General features: G+C 42.7%; 1 protein-coding gene across 15 annotated transcripts in view; it reads right to left on the reverse strand.

Moving 5' to 3' along the window:
- The window catches only part of birc6 (baculoviral IAP repeat containing 6), a 118537-nt gene extending 103705 nt beyond the window's left edge, over positions 1 to 14832 (reverse strand). For all 15 annotated transcript variants that reach the window (XM_034215014.1, XM_034215005.1, XM_034215008.1 and 12 more), the window contains exons 1-13: positions 14385 to 14832; positions 8582 to 8763; positions 7665 to 7802; positions 6126 to 6319; positions 5843 to 5954; positions 5225 to 5307; positions 4914 to 5139; positions 4623 to 4783; positions 4334 to 4392; positions 2487 to 4142; positions 766 to 915; positions 347 to 572; positions 58 to 218 (exon numbers count right to left, since the gene is read on the reverse strand). In XM_034215014.1, the coding sequence (XP_034070905.1) occupies positions 58 to 218; positions 347 to 572; positions 766 to 915; positions 2487 to 4142; positions 4334 to 4392; positions 4623 to 4783; positions 4914 to 5139; positions 5225 to 5307; positions 5843 to 5954; positions 6126 to 6319; positions 7665 to 7802; positions 8582 to 8763; positions 14385 to 14595 (3559 nt within the window). In that variant the 5' untranslated portion in view covers positions 14596 to 14832. The remainder of the gene's footprint in view (positions 1 to 57; positions 219 to 346; positions 573 to 765; positions 916 to 2486; positions 4143 to 4333; positions 4393 to 4622; positions 4784 to 4913; positions 5140 to 5224; positions 5308 to 5842; positions 5955 to 6125; positions 6320 to 7664; positions 7803 to 8581; positions 8764 to 14384) is intronic.
- Positions 14833 to 15158: the final 326 nt, after the last annotated feature.

The raw sequence follows: 15158 nt of genomic DNA on the forward strand, positions 1-15158 counted from the left end.
TCAGTATCGTCACTGTACTAAATACCAAAAGATACCATCTCAAGGCAGTGTCCTTACCGCTGACTTTGCCCAGCCCGGGTGCTTTGTTCTTCAGTAAGGTGACCTGGATCTGAGGAATGTTGATGATGTTGGCATTCAGGAGAAACTTGAAGTCCACGTGACCCACCATGCAGGACTTGGGCAGCACCAGCTCAAACACATGCTCGTCCCAGCTGGAGCTGCAAAGACAACACAGGTCACCGACTGCTCAGACATTCAACTCAAGCACTGAAGATGACTTAGCCATTTAACTGGGACACTTATTAAAGTGACTGCAGTCATACAGTTTTTAAAAAGTTGACGCTACCTGTCGCTCTGAAGCTTCCAGGTGCGTGTGTGTTGGGCTGCGTCTCCGTGGTGCTGCTGGTGGAGGTGCTGGGGGTGGCGCCGCTGCTGCTGCTCTTGCTGCACCTCCGACCAACATGGCGGCACAGTGGCTGAGAAGCGGGGGATCAACGTCTCGAAGCGTGTCAGCTCCACCAGTGACATCAGGCTCTCCGTGGACAGCGGCTGGTCAACAAGGAGGTCCACTCCTTCAAAGAGGACAGTTCAGCAGTTACAGCATCACAGAAGGGCAAAGAATTTACCAGTGAAATGTTTGTCATTGACGATCAGGCCATGAATTCTGAAGTGGACAGCTACTGAGTGAGTGAGTGAGTGAGTGAGTGAGTGAGTGAGTGAGTGAGTGAGTGAGTGAGTGAGTGAGTGTGTGAGTGTCAGGTTCACCTGTTATTCCAGGGCTAGAGGGGTTGGAGGAGGGCTTGGCCCCCTCAAGCAGCAGTTCAGCCCCTTTAGAAAGGGGGCCATCAATAAACATGTCTCCATCATCTAGATCGTCACACACACCTCCAATTTGAAGGAAATGAAGTTCTCCACCTTCAAACGAGATACGAAACAAAATGAAAACCTACAAATGACTTCACTGCACTTTTAACTCTTACTTCAGTTGATTGATCTTGACAGCATATAAACGAATCACCTGCAGGTGCTAAACCTCTTGAGTTAACAAAAGTGTTGAGCAAACATATATAAAGCAAGGCTGGACATTAAACTTGCTGATGAAAGTAGAAGAATAGCTTTTAGGACAAATTCACAGAACAGGAACGTGCGCTTGCTGAGGTCACAACTCAGAACATAAAAACATTATTGAAAAGGTGTTCTGAATTTTTTTTTAAATGTTTGATATTTCTGACAGAGAAGTTAACTGGGAAGATGAGTAGCCGAGTATACTATAAATATATACTGTATATTAGGGTTATCCCTATTTACCACCATCGGCAGATCGGTAAACAAGGTGAAATGCTCCGATGCTTATGTTTTTCGCGGTGACCGGGAGAAGTCTCGTTAGCATCGTTGTTTTGAAATCTGACAGGAAAAAAATCTGAAGTCCGGGCATCATTTTGAAGGATTAGAACTGTGACTGTGGTGGGGGGCTGCCCTCTCCTTTGTGAGGAGCTGCTGCAGGGGGGGGGCGCATGCTGCAGGACTTCCGCCCTGTGTATCGGACGTCTGCAGGATCGGTAAATGAAATCCAGCATTAATGTTCTTGGGAGAAACTTCTCTCTTGCTTGCTCTACACATGCACGCGCCGCACGCGGGATAGGCTGCCCTAGTCTGCATTATGCTACTATTACAGTATAGTAGAAGTAAAACATCAGCAAAATTGTCACTCCTACTATATACCACTATGCTCTCATGGACTAAAATAACCAATTTGAAAACACATCTCAGGCTTTAAGGCACCTCAACGGTGTCAGCACTGATGTGTGGGTGTAGGTGTGTGTATGAGTGTGTATTGTAAATGTTTTATTTATTATCATGACTTGCTCTTATCTGTATTCAGTGATGTCATCTATTGTAAATATGTACAATGGTATAACAATGTCGTGGTATTTGTATTATTGCTTTTAGGATGTCTATCACCATCTGGCAAAGGGACTATCGATGAAACTAGCCTTTTGGCTAATTTGAGTACTTTTACATGTTTTTAATATGTTGATTAATGTACACTGTCCCTTGTTTTAAATAAATCAATTCAATTGTGTATCATGTTGCAGCTAATATAAAAGTTATACTCCATTTGAGTGAGAAAAACACCCTAAAAAACTAACAAGTATTGTGTATCAATGCTTTGTATATATTCTTCCTGTGTGCCACATAGCTCCAAGTGTGACAAGTCCTTCAATGACCCACACGGTTGCACTGGATGGCATGTTCCATCATTACCACAGAGCATGCACACTTTAGTTCAATTTGACTCAATCCAACAACACACCAGGCTCTCAGAATACCAACCTCACTAGAGCCACAAATCTTCAATAATATGCTGCTGAAAAAAAGTAAGAACTACTTTGAAAACCCAATTCATTAAACCCAATCGCAGCCCATCCCAGCAGCCAGCAGAACTGCAGTCGACAGAGAAACAGGCCCAGGAATGAAACACTAACCTTTGGTGCAGGCACAAAGGCGGTCAGTCCCCGAGCAATAGGTCACTGAGACAAAGGGGTCCGTCTCCTCTGCAGACCCCTCCTTCTTAGGCGGCTCCACCTTGGCCAGGACCTCCAACGTAGACAGGTCCAGTATCATTATATATCCAGCCCGTGTGGTCACCACCAGGTGGCCCAGGCCCGCCACCTCCACCCGCTTGCACTCTTTGTGGCTCATGCCAGAGGTGGAGGGGCCGGTGACAGTGCTGCTGGTTGTCGCTGCACCACATGCAGTCCCAGTACCAGCAGAGCCACCAGAGCCTGCAGGGGCCATTCCAAACCCAGAGGAGCCCTTTTTGGACCCTGAGGCCAGAGCCTCCTCAGGAGCCTCTTCATTGTCGTCCTCCCTGCTGTCGAGCACATCAGGAGGCAGCAGTATGAGGGAGGTGATGGCATCACAAGGGTCCCAGATCTGCTGCACCTTCACCGGTTCCTCATCCAAGGTGACGATCCGGGTGGAGTAGTTGAGCTTGTAGAGTGCAAGATAGCCGCCGTTCCCACTACTTGGGGACCTCTGTTGCTGCTGCGGCTGGTCTCCTGGGGGGAGAATGAGGGGCGTCTGAGGCGGTGAGCCCCCTGAGTGGTGGCCTTCCACCCCATTGGCCACTGAGTGTAGACTGTCTCCTTTGCGCTGGCTGCAGAGTGCAGAGTGCAGGCGGTTCAGGTTGTTGAGAGCCTCCACCTGGTTTGTAGCACTCAGAGACTCGGTGCCACATGGCTGCAGGCCCACCAGGAGGTGCACACCGTCCCAGCAGGGCGTGATCGAGTCCACATAAAGGTTCTCCTCTTCCAGCTGTTTGGGAAGCCTCAAGCACTGCACAAGTGCTCCTGGCCGAGGGGGGGCGGAGGCCGTAGCTGCAGCCAGCGTGCTCCATTTGTCCATGTGACCATCCAACCCTGCAAGATTAGTTGCTGCATCAGCAAACTGCTGAATGTAAGTGATGGGAGGATCCTGAAGAAGAAGCTGCTCGTGTGTGTCAAACTCCATCTCTATAATCTGTGGCACAGTGAAGCCCTCCTCGTGGAGCCCCTTGCTCATTAGATTGTTCATTTGAGCAAACACCTGCCCTGAGGACTTGTCGTCCACCTCTCTGATGCTGTACAGCAGCAGCACAGGTATAGTCCTGCGAACAGCCGGCAGAGAGGAGGGGCTGGGAGGTTGGGAACCTACGAGGTTAGAGAAGCCCTGCTCCTGGGCCGCAATCTGGGGGTTACAGGTCTCTATCTCCATAGGGTCCTGGAGAGGCCCAGGGTGAAAGGGCTCAGGGCCGTGAGTCCTTAGTGGACCATCTGTGGTCCTGCGAGTTGAAGCTGGGGCTGTGGGCGGGGGTCCAGCCATGGGGGTGCAGGATGCTGGGCGGTAGCTGAGCAGGCCTCCGGCCAGCAGGCAGGGGAAGGGAATGTTGTGGTAGTCAGCCACCTTGTCCTTTGCTTTGGCCTGGCTGTGGGCCTTGGCTTGGTTTAGTGAGGGGTTGGCACCCAATTCCTCCAGGTCCTTAACCGTGTCCTCCAGCACACTGGCCACCACCTCCCACTGGAGCTTCTCCGGCTGCTGCAGCAAACTCAGCGACGTCACCCCCAGGCTCACATCCATGCTCTCCCACTGGGACTGCTGGCCTGGAATAAAAACAAGAGGAGAGGTCTGTCATGTTCCTGATAATAGGTTGGATACATTTGTTTTTTAAACAAAAATATGGAAATAAAGTTGACATCCAGTATCTACATTGCTTTTGATATTGTGCATCCTAATCTCTGAAACACCACCAGCACTTAGAAATCACAAAAAGTGGTAATTCATGTCTTCATACCGGTTAATGACTCTGATCGGGAATGCTCATCGCTGTCTGAATCCTCCAACTGGTCATCACTGCAAATTAAGAAGTGATTAAAAAGACATGACTAACATGATAAAACACAAACACAAGATTCCATCAAAGAAACAAGAACTGAGTGCTTGAGTCAGAGTAAATGGCTACTGTCTTTTCAGCCATCCACACTTCTGTTGTTGTTGTTGTTTGTTTTGAGGATAGTACTTAAACTCTGTACTAGGTTTTGCTATTATCCTAAATGATCTAGCTGGAAATCTATGTGTGTTACCTGTCTCCCTCTAGCTTGGGCAGGTCTGAGTAGGTGGAGGACTCCTCCAGCCAGGCCAGGGTTGGTCTGCGAGACTCGCTTTGTTGCTCCACCCCCCCACACAGAATCAGCTGCCTCAGGATGGCTGGGTCGTATGGATTGATGTCAAACTTCAAGTGCACCTGTTCAGCCCACAAAGACACACTCTTGATTCTGGGCCCATACCAACATTTCCAGGCTGCCACCGATATCATCGAAAGTGAAACACAACACATGAGACAGTTTGATGCTTTAACATTTAGATGTTCTGACCCTCATCATTTTAGAGACGTCCCAGATGCAGATCTTTCCCCTCTTGGTGGCAGCAGCCAGAAACTGTGGACAGCTGCCGAAGCCATAGCAGGCGATCTTGTCCGAACTGTCGGGGCTGTTGGGAAATTGGGCAGGGCTGGTGGCCAGTGTCACTGACAGTGGCACATTCTGTGTGTGCTCGCCCTTCACAAAGGGACAATTGGGAGAATGTCGCTCGTGTTCAGACCTAGGGATAGCAGAGAAATGTCGGTCTTCATTCATATGTTATAGCTCGTAGCTCAATAAATGCATTTTGAATAAAGTTAACTCACCAGGGCTCATCTGTAGGTTCCCAACAGACCAGACACACACTGCAGGTGAAACACATGGCTCTGTCATCTCCTGTTGAGGCAGGCTATGGAAAGACAGGGTGGGACAAACACTTACACAGCCGCATTTCAACCACAGGTTAAAATACACAGCATTGATATTACAAGAAATAGCAATGATTAATAAATGTCTGCACTGGACCAATTTGGTGAAGCATGCACAATGCAAGGCTGCAACATCCTGATTTGTTTGGAAAAATTGCGCAACAGTTTGTTATTAAGCTAACAGTGCTAACAGTACATCCTCCTGGCGGATAAACCAGCAGAAAACTCCGGTAAAGGCCCTTACGCACCATGTAGATGTTCAGCTGTCCACCAGAGGTGGAGCAGTGTGCTTTTAAGTAAGGAAGACTTGGTGCACAGAGACTGTTATAATACATACAATGCTTACTTTGAAAGGGACCATGAGATGATCTATCTACCAAGAGTTCACATCTATTGTTGTGTACAGCATTCAAAAGCCGTCAAAAATCCCCTGGACTGCATGCAAATGATTTGAATGTGCATGTGAGTAAACGGATGTAAAGCTACAGACTGCTGTGCTCCTCTGTCAGAACCTACCTGGTGGTAAAACCCTGCTTGTGCCATTGGATCAGGCTGAGCCCACCTGTACCCAGCATGGGGCCACGATGTAAAAGTCTCCCTCCTGTTGGCCTCACTGTACATCAAAGACCTGCAGAGAACAAATAAGGAACACGTTCAGTTTTACGTTACGTGTGGAATGTATCACAGTTCCTGTTTTGTAGTGGACTGTTTACAATCAGTCATATGCGTGTTGCGTATCATAGATTACAGAGTGATGCTACAAAAGTTGTTGAGAAATCACTATTTCCTGCTTGCTCACCTATCTACAGAGCGCCCGGGGCCCACACCAAGCTCAGGCCTGGCGCTTGATAAGAGGTAGGAGAGCCTGTCCATGATGGATGAGGCCACAGACAAGGCAGCTACGTTCTGGTTTATCTTCTTGAGCTCATTGACAATGGCACTGGCCACCAGCTTCAGCACGTGGTGGGGAAGCTGGAGGGTCACTGTCGCCCACTGAAAGAGAAGCCAAACATCAGAGAGAGGAGAGATGGATTGAATGGCAGTAAAAGAAAAAGCAGATCACTAGGAGCTAGCTATATCATGAAGGTGTGAATTTACAGTCACGCAGACACTGGTGCAGGTATATTTGAGTACATGATGACTAGTGTTACCATTACGATGTAATGCAGCTCAAAGAAGTAAACACATTCTTAAGTTCTTTAGGAAACATTCACGTAAGCAATGACACTTGAGAAGGGATGTTGCTGTTTACATTGAATTGTGTTCATAGAAAATCAGGTCCAGAAAACAATTGAATAAGGTTCACTTTGTAAATATGGTTATTTCCTCCTTATTTTGCACAAGCCAAGTCACATTGTCCTTTGCTGCACCAAAACACACACCTCCCGTGTTTGGGCTCCACCAGGCTACACATGTACACGCACTGTACTGGATACACAAGGAAGACAAATAATATTGATCTGCTAATGCGACATACAAATAAACTGCCAGTACATTTTGTACGTTGAATGTGTTATCTCTCCTTTAGAACATTAGACTATTATTGAAACCAATAGGTTTAAAGTGCTACCTTGATGTGCTGGTGTTTACATCCCAGTCAGAGAGTCCTGACATGACTTAATACTTAGCTTTAGCCAGATTGGGGCCCTAGTCACAGCTTGATATTCTATCAATATTTGGGAGAGAAAACTAGCTGTGCCAAACACGGCTGTGTTTAAACTGGCTGTGAGAAAAAACAATTACACCTCGGTTTGAAAGAAATTGTGTGAATTCAATTTGTATCCTAGAACGTACTAAGAGGTATTTTGTACTTTTACCTATATACTTAAATCTAAAAGCAAGGAATCGGTCAAAGATAATGTAATCCAACACCATAACATCGGTTTAATCAACAGCTCAGTGTTAACAATAATTAAACGTTAGCTTTACAGAGCACATATTCATTTGAGGCTATTGCATTGGATGGCAGTACATTATACAAGTGTCCACCCTAAGGAACCTAACCTACAATGAATGCGGCTCTTCTATTGCCCAAAGGCAGTAAGAGAAGTAAGAGCAATAGGGACCCAGAAAGCAGAGGCAGTGGAACAAGTGGAATGAATGACTCTGCAGTACTCTGAGTGGCCTGAGTGGGAGGATCATTAGTCTTCCTTCACCGACTCCTCTCACATGATCTTCGAAAACATCCCATACTGAAACACGTGCGTGACTTTAAGGTGTCACTAACAGCTAAATGACATAACCCTAATGTGTTGATATTAACATGGAAAGTAAGCATCTATTTATACAAGATGTAACACTTTTAAAAATGTCACTTTTTGAAAGGTTTCAGACTTACCTTGGCCACTTTGTGATTGGCTGCCGTCTCGTGTGAGGTATTCTTCAGGCCTTCTTTGAGCAGGGTGATAAAGAGTTCATAGCCCTCTGTGTTAGACACGTCAATCTTTTCCTGACAGGCTGACAGCATCTGCTGGGCCTAACAACAGACAAACACACACACAGTTACCATCATCAACAGGTACCATCTTCTTAACAAATAAAGGATTTCATGGGTTGTTGAGCCATTTATTGCATGATTATATGACTTCAGTCACATGTCACTGTAGACACATTCAGACCCAAGTGGCCCCACAGAAAAGTGTCAGATCATTTGTACCTTAAATAATTGTTTAGGTACAGCTGTTGGGATGCAGTTGAATAGTAGGATATAATAGCAGATGAGTGCTCCTGTGTTTCAGCAGATGAGTTGTGGCAACACATCCTTAAATGGCCTAAGCAAGGCCTCTGTAAGCGTCAGCACCAGTTTATTTCCTGCCAAATGTTGCACCAATGACAAAACATGGCTTGTGTAAATGTGCCTTGTGTAGTATCTAAAACTATTTGAATATACAGGTTGTGACATCAGGTCGTTAAACATCAAGAAGTGTGATGTTTAACACACATTCTGCCAACATAGTCAATGTTTGACTTTTATTTAGAACAACATAGTTTGTGTTAGCTGTTAGCAATTAACATAAACAATGAATGTTCCTGCTTGCTCCAAGGAACAACACCACCTGTTCAGGGAGCTTTCACTTAGTTGAGGCAATCAATTATTCACTTCAAAACCACAGAAAGACCCAAACAGGCACTGCAGTAGTAATAACAATGAGGGCTTATATACTGAGGGAGGAATGAAAGGGTTAAGGACACACATCTTTAAAGGGCACACACATGTGAATATGAGGTCAGTCTCTCTGAACAGTGGTCCCTCACCTCTGTGACCGGCAGCTCCAGCTGGACCATGTCCTCCGGCTTTGCCACAGGAGGCTGCAGAGCTGTGTCCAGGAGCAGGATGCCATTCAGGTCCTTCCTGCATCCCACTGCATAGTCGTCCACAAAAAGCACCTTGTCCACTGCGGGAAAGTACTGACACCTGACACGGCCGCCAGGTTTAGCTGTGAGAGGAACAGAAGACAGCAGACAGTGTGAAGGAAGGGAGGCTGGAATGAAGGCTAAATATCTACCTGAAATACGGTTAAGATACATGTATCTTTGGTCGATTGTACTTTGAGATAATAATACAGGGAAACGTCTGTTATTCGCCATGTTTGCTCTACCATCTTGTGCCAAACAAATGAAAGCCAAACCTTTTCATGGTCATTTTCTTATCTCTACTGTGGAATTGAAAACAGATCTGTATTTACCATATCATACCATACTTTGCTGAATTGCGGTTTTACACAATGTGTGCTCATAATATGAGTTGTGTTTATAGAAATGTACTTGAATTGCCCTGGCAACAACTTAAGGTATCTCCCTTTTGTGTAGTCTATTTCAATGGTTGGTGATTGACAAAAAAGAGGGTTGGGTTGGTTGGAGGATGGGTAATGTTTGAACGCTTGACAAAACAACCAGCAGCCTAACCAAACAAAAACAGCATTATTATTAAACAACGAGAAGAGCATCTTTGAAAATGTAGGCATTTATATCTAAGCGTATATAATTCACATACAATCTACAGGCTTCCTACACCTTTTACAAATGAAAATGTAAGCACTTCTTGGGGTCAGTTTCAAGCTTTTCAGGCAAAGCACACTTTGCTATACTGAAGACTCGGAGTTACCCTTACAATATTGTAATGCAACTAAGTGCCAAGATACTGGGCACCTTAAGGTAAGTATCCAGTCCTTGGCGAATTCATTGAAGTCAAAAACAATTGAAGCAAAATAAGATTTGTAAATATTATAATGGTAAGCAGAAATGCAGTGAGGGGCATTGATCATAATGTTGTTGTTTCTTATCAAATGTCAAATGTGACGAACATGGAAACACCCAAACATTGTGTCAGGATCATTCCATCTCTGCTTTTGTCATCCTTTAGTAATGGATGTGACGACACCAGGCAGAACCCAGACATCTAGAGGTGACATAACCATGCATTGGGGTTCAACTGGGACCAAGCATCCATCACCCCGATGGTGACAGACACATCAGTCCGGACCTGGAAACCAGGAGCCGGTGCAGTAAATATATTGAGATTCAAGTCACTTTAAAGTCAAGTCAATTGAATATCCAACAGCTCAGTATTGCATGTACAGTGTCTCTTTTATGTACAGTATAAACAGCTTCCATTGGAGCAAGATTTGTATCAACATTAGCTGTTTGCAGAAAAATCATACATTTGATTGTAACCACTTGTGCTTTCACATGGAGCTGTATCCCAGCTGACATTGGGTCAGGGGGGGGGTTACACCCAGGGCTGACACACAGAGCAGACAGATAACCACTGCAGAAAACCCTTTCCTCACAAAGACATGACAGACCATTGTGTTTAGAGAAAAGGTTGGGTGCTGCTTAGAAGACTGTTGCATTGTTTTGAAAAGTGAGAAAAAGCATGTTCTCATTATTATTATTATGATGATTATTACTATTGTTGTTATCATCATTATCATAGTAACTCTCAAACGGTGATATGCTACATCTCAAAAGGCATATGACCAATCCTCCAATAGGCGAGGCCATCAAACACAATGGGCAGTACACACTATCACAGTTCTACAATCAAGCAGTATTTATGTGAGAAAGTGTGTATACTGTTTCCAGTCAGCAGCCTCATCACAACTACTTCATACTGACTGAGCCATGGGTTCTTAATCACAGTAAACACTTCATATGGAGAAAGGTACTAACCAACAATCTTTTGTTCAACGATATAAAGGCAACGATGAATACTGACATCCATCCGCATCTTCCACGATGTATGATGTTAACACTTGTAAACACCCAAACCATGTGTGTTTAAATGCTCTCAAGCTTCTAAAAGAGAAGTGCTTTGCCCCGTGTTATGATGTGAGAACAGAGCAGAGGACACGGGTCAGCATTGCAGTTAGCAGGCGCGTGGACCACAGCTTGTGGAAGGACTTTCCAAGTCTCTGGAAACTTTCAATGTTAAGTACATGTACATGTTATGTACATGTACATGTTATGTACATGTACATGTTATGTACATGTACATGTTATGTACATGTCAATGTTAAGTACATGTACATGTTATGTACATTTACATGTTATGTACATGTACATGTTATGTACATGTCAATGTTATGTACATGTCAATGTTATGTACATGTACATGTTATGTACATTTACATGTTATGTACATGTACATGTTATGTACATGTACATGTTATGTACATGTACATAACATGTACATGTCAATGTTATGTACATGTTATGTACATGTACATGTTATGTACATGTCAATGTTAAGTACATGTCAATGTTAAGTACATGTCAATGTTAAGTACATGTACATGTTATGTACATGTACATGTTATGTACATGTACATGTTATGTACATGTCAATGTTAAGTACATGTACATGTTATGTACATTTACATGTTATGTACATGTACATGTTATGTACATGTCAATGTTATGTACATGTCAATGTTATGTACATGTACATGTTATGTACATTTACATGTTATGTACATGTACATGTTATGTACATGTACATGTTATGTACATGTACATAACATGTACATGTCAATGTTATGTACATGTTATGTACATGTACATGTTATGTACATGTCAATGTTAAGTACATGTCAATGTTAAGTACATGTCAATGTTAAGTACATGTCAATGTTATGTACATGTCAATGTTATGTACATGTACATGTACATTTCAATGTTATGTACATGTACATGTTATGTACATTTCAATGTTATGTACATGTCAATGTTATGTACATGTACATGTTATGTACATGTTATGTACATGTCAATGTTATGTACATGTCAATGTTAAGTACATGTCAATGTTAAGTACATGTCAATGTTAAGTACATGTCAATGTTATGTACATGTCAATGTTAAGTACATGTCAATGTTATGTACATGTCAATGTTAAGTACATGTACATGTTATGTACATGTCAATGTTAAGTACATTTCAATGTTATGTACATGTCAATGTTATGTACATGTCAATGTTATGTACATGTCAATGTTATGTACATTTCAATGTTATGTACATGTCAATGTTATGTACATGTCAATGTTAAGTACATGTCAATGTTAAGTACATTTCAATGTTATGTACATGTCAATGTTATGTACATGTCAATGTTATGTACATGTCAATGTTATGTACATTTCAATGTTATGTACATGTCAATGTTATGTACATGTACATGTTATGTACATGTCAATGTTATGTACATGTCAATGTTATGTACATGTCAATGTTATGTACATGTCAATGTTATGTACATGTCAATGTTATGTACATGTCAATGTTATGTACATGTCAATGTTAAGTACATGTCAATGTTATGTACATGTCAATGTTATGTACATGTCAATGTTATGTACATGTACATGTTATGTACATGTCAATGTTATGTACATGTCAATGTTATGTACATGTACATGTTATGTACATGTCAATGTTATGTACATGTACATGTTATGTACATTTCAATGTTATGTACATGTCAATGTTATGTACATGTACATGTTATGTACATTTCAATGTTATGTACATGTACATGTTATGTACATGTCAATGTTATGTACATGTACATGTTATGTACATGTCAATGTTAAGTACATGTCAATGTTATGTACATGTCAATGTTATGTACATGTCAATGTTATGTACATGTACATGTTATGTACATGTCAATGTTATGTACATGTCAATGTTATGTACATGTACATGTTATGTACATGTCAATGTTATGTACATGTACATGTTATGTACATGTCAATGTTATGTACATGTACATGTTATGTACATTTCAATGTTATGTACATGTCAATGTTATGTACATGTACATGTTATGTACATTTCAATGTTATGTACATGTTATGTACATGTCAATGTTAAGTACATGTCAATGTTAAGTACATGTCAATGTTATGTACATGTCAATGTTATGTACATGTCAATGTTATGTACATGTACATGTTATGTACATGTACATGTTATGTACATGTCAGTAACATTGTGACTGTACTGTGCACGCAGATGTGCAAAACAAACAAGACAAGTGTTAGGCTGGTTGCTTGACTGAATTAGCAAATAAGCAAAGCAAGCAAATATTGCTTTCTTCCACCCAGTGGTGTAAAGTAGCCAAGTACATTTACTCAAGTACTGTACTTAAGTAGAATTTTGAGGGACTCACTTTATTTGAGGATTTCAATTGTTTTGCTACTTAGTACTTCTACCCCACTACAATCAGAGGTAAAGTGTTTAATTTTACTCCAATACATTTATTTAGTAACTTTACAGATCTGGATGAATGATCTGAAATACAATCAAAGTGTTAAATCAGACTTTAGTTCCACCTGGAGTAAATCCACCAGCTATCTATCAATCAATGTTTATTTATAGCCCAATATCACAAATGTTACATTTGTCTCAGTGGACTTCACAGTGTGAACAGAATATCAGTATGACAATACGACACCCTCTGTCCTCAGACCCTCTGTCCTCAGACCCTCTGTCCTCAGACCCTCTGTCCTCAGACCCTCTGTCCTCAGACCCTCTGTCCTCAGACCCTCTGTCCTCAGACCCTCTGTCCTTAGACCCTCTGTCCTTAGACCCTCTGTCCTCAGACCCTCTGTCCTCAGACCCTCACATCGTACAAGGAAAAACTTCCGAAAAAAACCCACAGCTCCCCTGCAGTATACAAAGTCATTCAAACTAGCTGCACCTTTACCAGCTTTGAGAACACTTTCATGATCAATCATTATAACCAAAACATATGATATGAATTATTCTGATATTGGCTGATCTGCATAATGTATACTTTTACTTTTGGGTCCTTTAAGTATATTTTGATGCTAATACTTATCTACTTTTACTTGAGTACAATTTTAATTGCAGAAGTTTTACTGTAACCGAGTATTCCTAAACTCTGGTACTTCTACTTTTACTTAAGTATAAGATCTGAGTATTTCTTCCACCTCTTATTACAGAAAACTGCAACATCAAGAAAAGCTTACTTTCCGCATCAGACCGTAAATGACTGACAGTTAACACCATAGGCTGTGGAGTTAAGCAGCTAAAGTGCCGCTTGCTAGCTTAGTGGCTGTCACAGTAACTCCCATATCCATTATGTAACGTTACTACCTTAAACTAGCTAACATTAGGTTTGCTACATTAGTGCCTCGACATGAAGTGTCAATATAACGACATATCGTGACTGACCACTAGAATGACAGGAACTGTCAGGAAAGGTTGCCCGGCTAACTAGCGCTGTGCTATGTTAACCAGCTAGCTATTAGCTTGCGTGGTATATGACATAACGGTGGTAAACAGAAGCAAGCACAGACGCTGGAGAAACACTACTGTACATTTGAAGATAAACCACTCAACGTCCAAAGACGATGTAAAAGCAAAACCAAAAGGAATCCTGTACAAATAATGTAACTAGGCCCAAAGAACACTACTAGGAACAGCTAGCGCTAGCCTGTGTCGTGTTTAGCGTTAGTGTGTGTTGACAACCAGAGGCTGGTTTCTCACACTGTTGGTGTCAGGGCTGACAGAGGACTCGGATGCTTACCGTGCAACGCTGAAGCCTGGAGAATGGCCCCCGAAGTGCCGTCTATGACTTTAATGCTGCCGCGGCTGGTGACGGCCAGGATAGCGTTGAGGGCCGGGTGGTAGGAAAGGCTTCGCAGGCCCTCCTCGTCGCAACGCAGGCAACCGTCTCTCAGTACAATCCAGTCTGAAGAGGTGGACGAGCCGGAGCCCGGCGAGGCCGCGGCCGCCATCTTTCCTTATTTTCCCTTCCCTTCCTTTCTGGCGTTTGTAATGATCCGACGATACAATAATACTGTTAATTTAATAAGACTATCTGCGTACTATTACTCCTCTGCCACTGCTGACTCCTTCTGCGGCTTCTTCTCCTCCGCCCGTTACCGCAGCAGTGGCTATTCACCATCAGCGCTGAGGAACTCCAGGCTAGGCTTTCTGTCAGTTACACGATAGGTAAACGGAGCTAGCGTATCTCTTCGCCACTTCCCGCGATAACACCAAGTGAACACGAGAACAGCGGCTGGAATACATAATAAGACCATCAAAAATAATAGAGCTCTCTGCAATGAACAACCGTGAAAAACAAGTAGCCAAGATTACCATGTTTCTTTTAATGTAAATGCAGAACTGATGCAGTCCAATTATAGAACACAAACAATTACTTAACACACAATTGAATTAAAACTTTATATAAGAGCCAGACCGAGTTGTATTTCTTATTTATATCTCTCTGGAACTTTTACACTTGTAAACACTAATTTTAAAGATATTTAAGAAAATAGAGCCGGAAAAAAGTGAT

Source organism: Gymnodraco acuticeps, unplaced genomic scaffold, assembly GCF_902827175.1.
Source record: "Gymnodraco acuticeps unplaced genomic scaffold, fGymAcu1.1, whole genome shotgun sequence".
NCBI lineage: Eukaryota > Metazoa > Chordata > Actinopteri > Perciformes > Bathydraconidae > Gymnodraco > Gymnodraco acuticeps.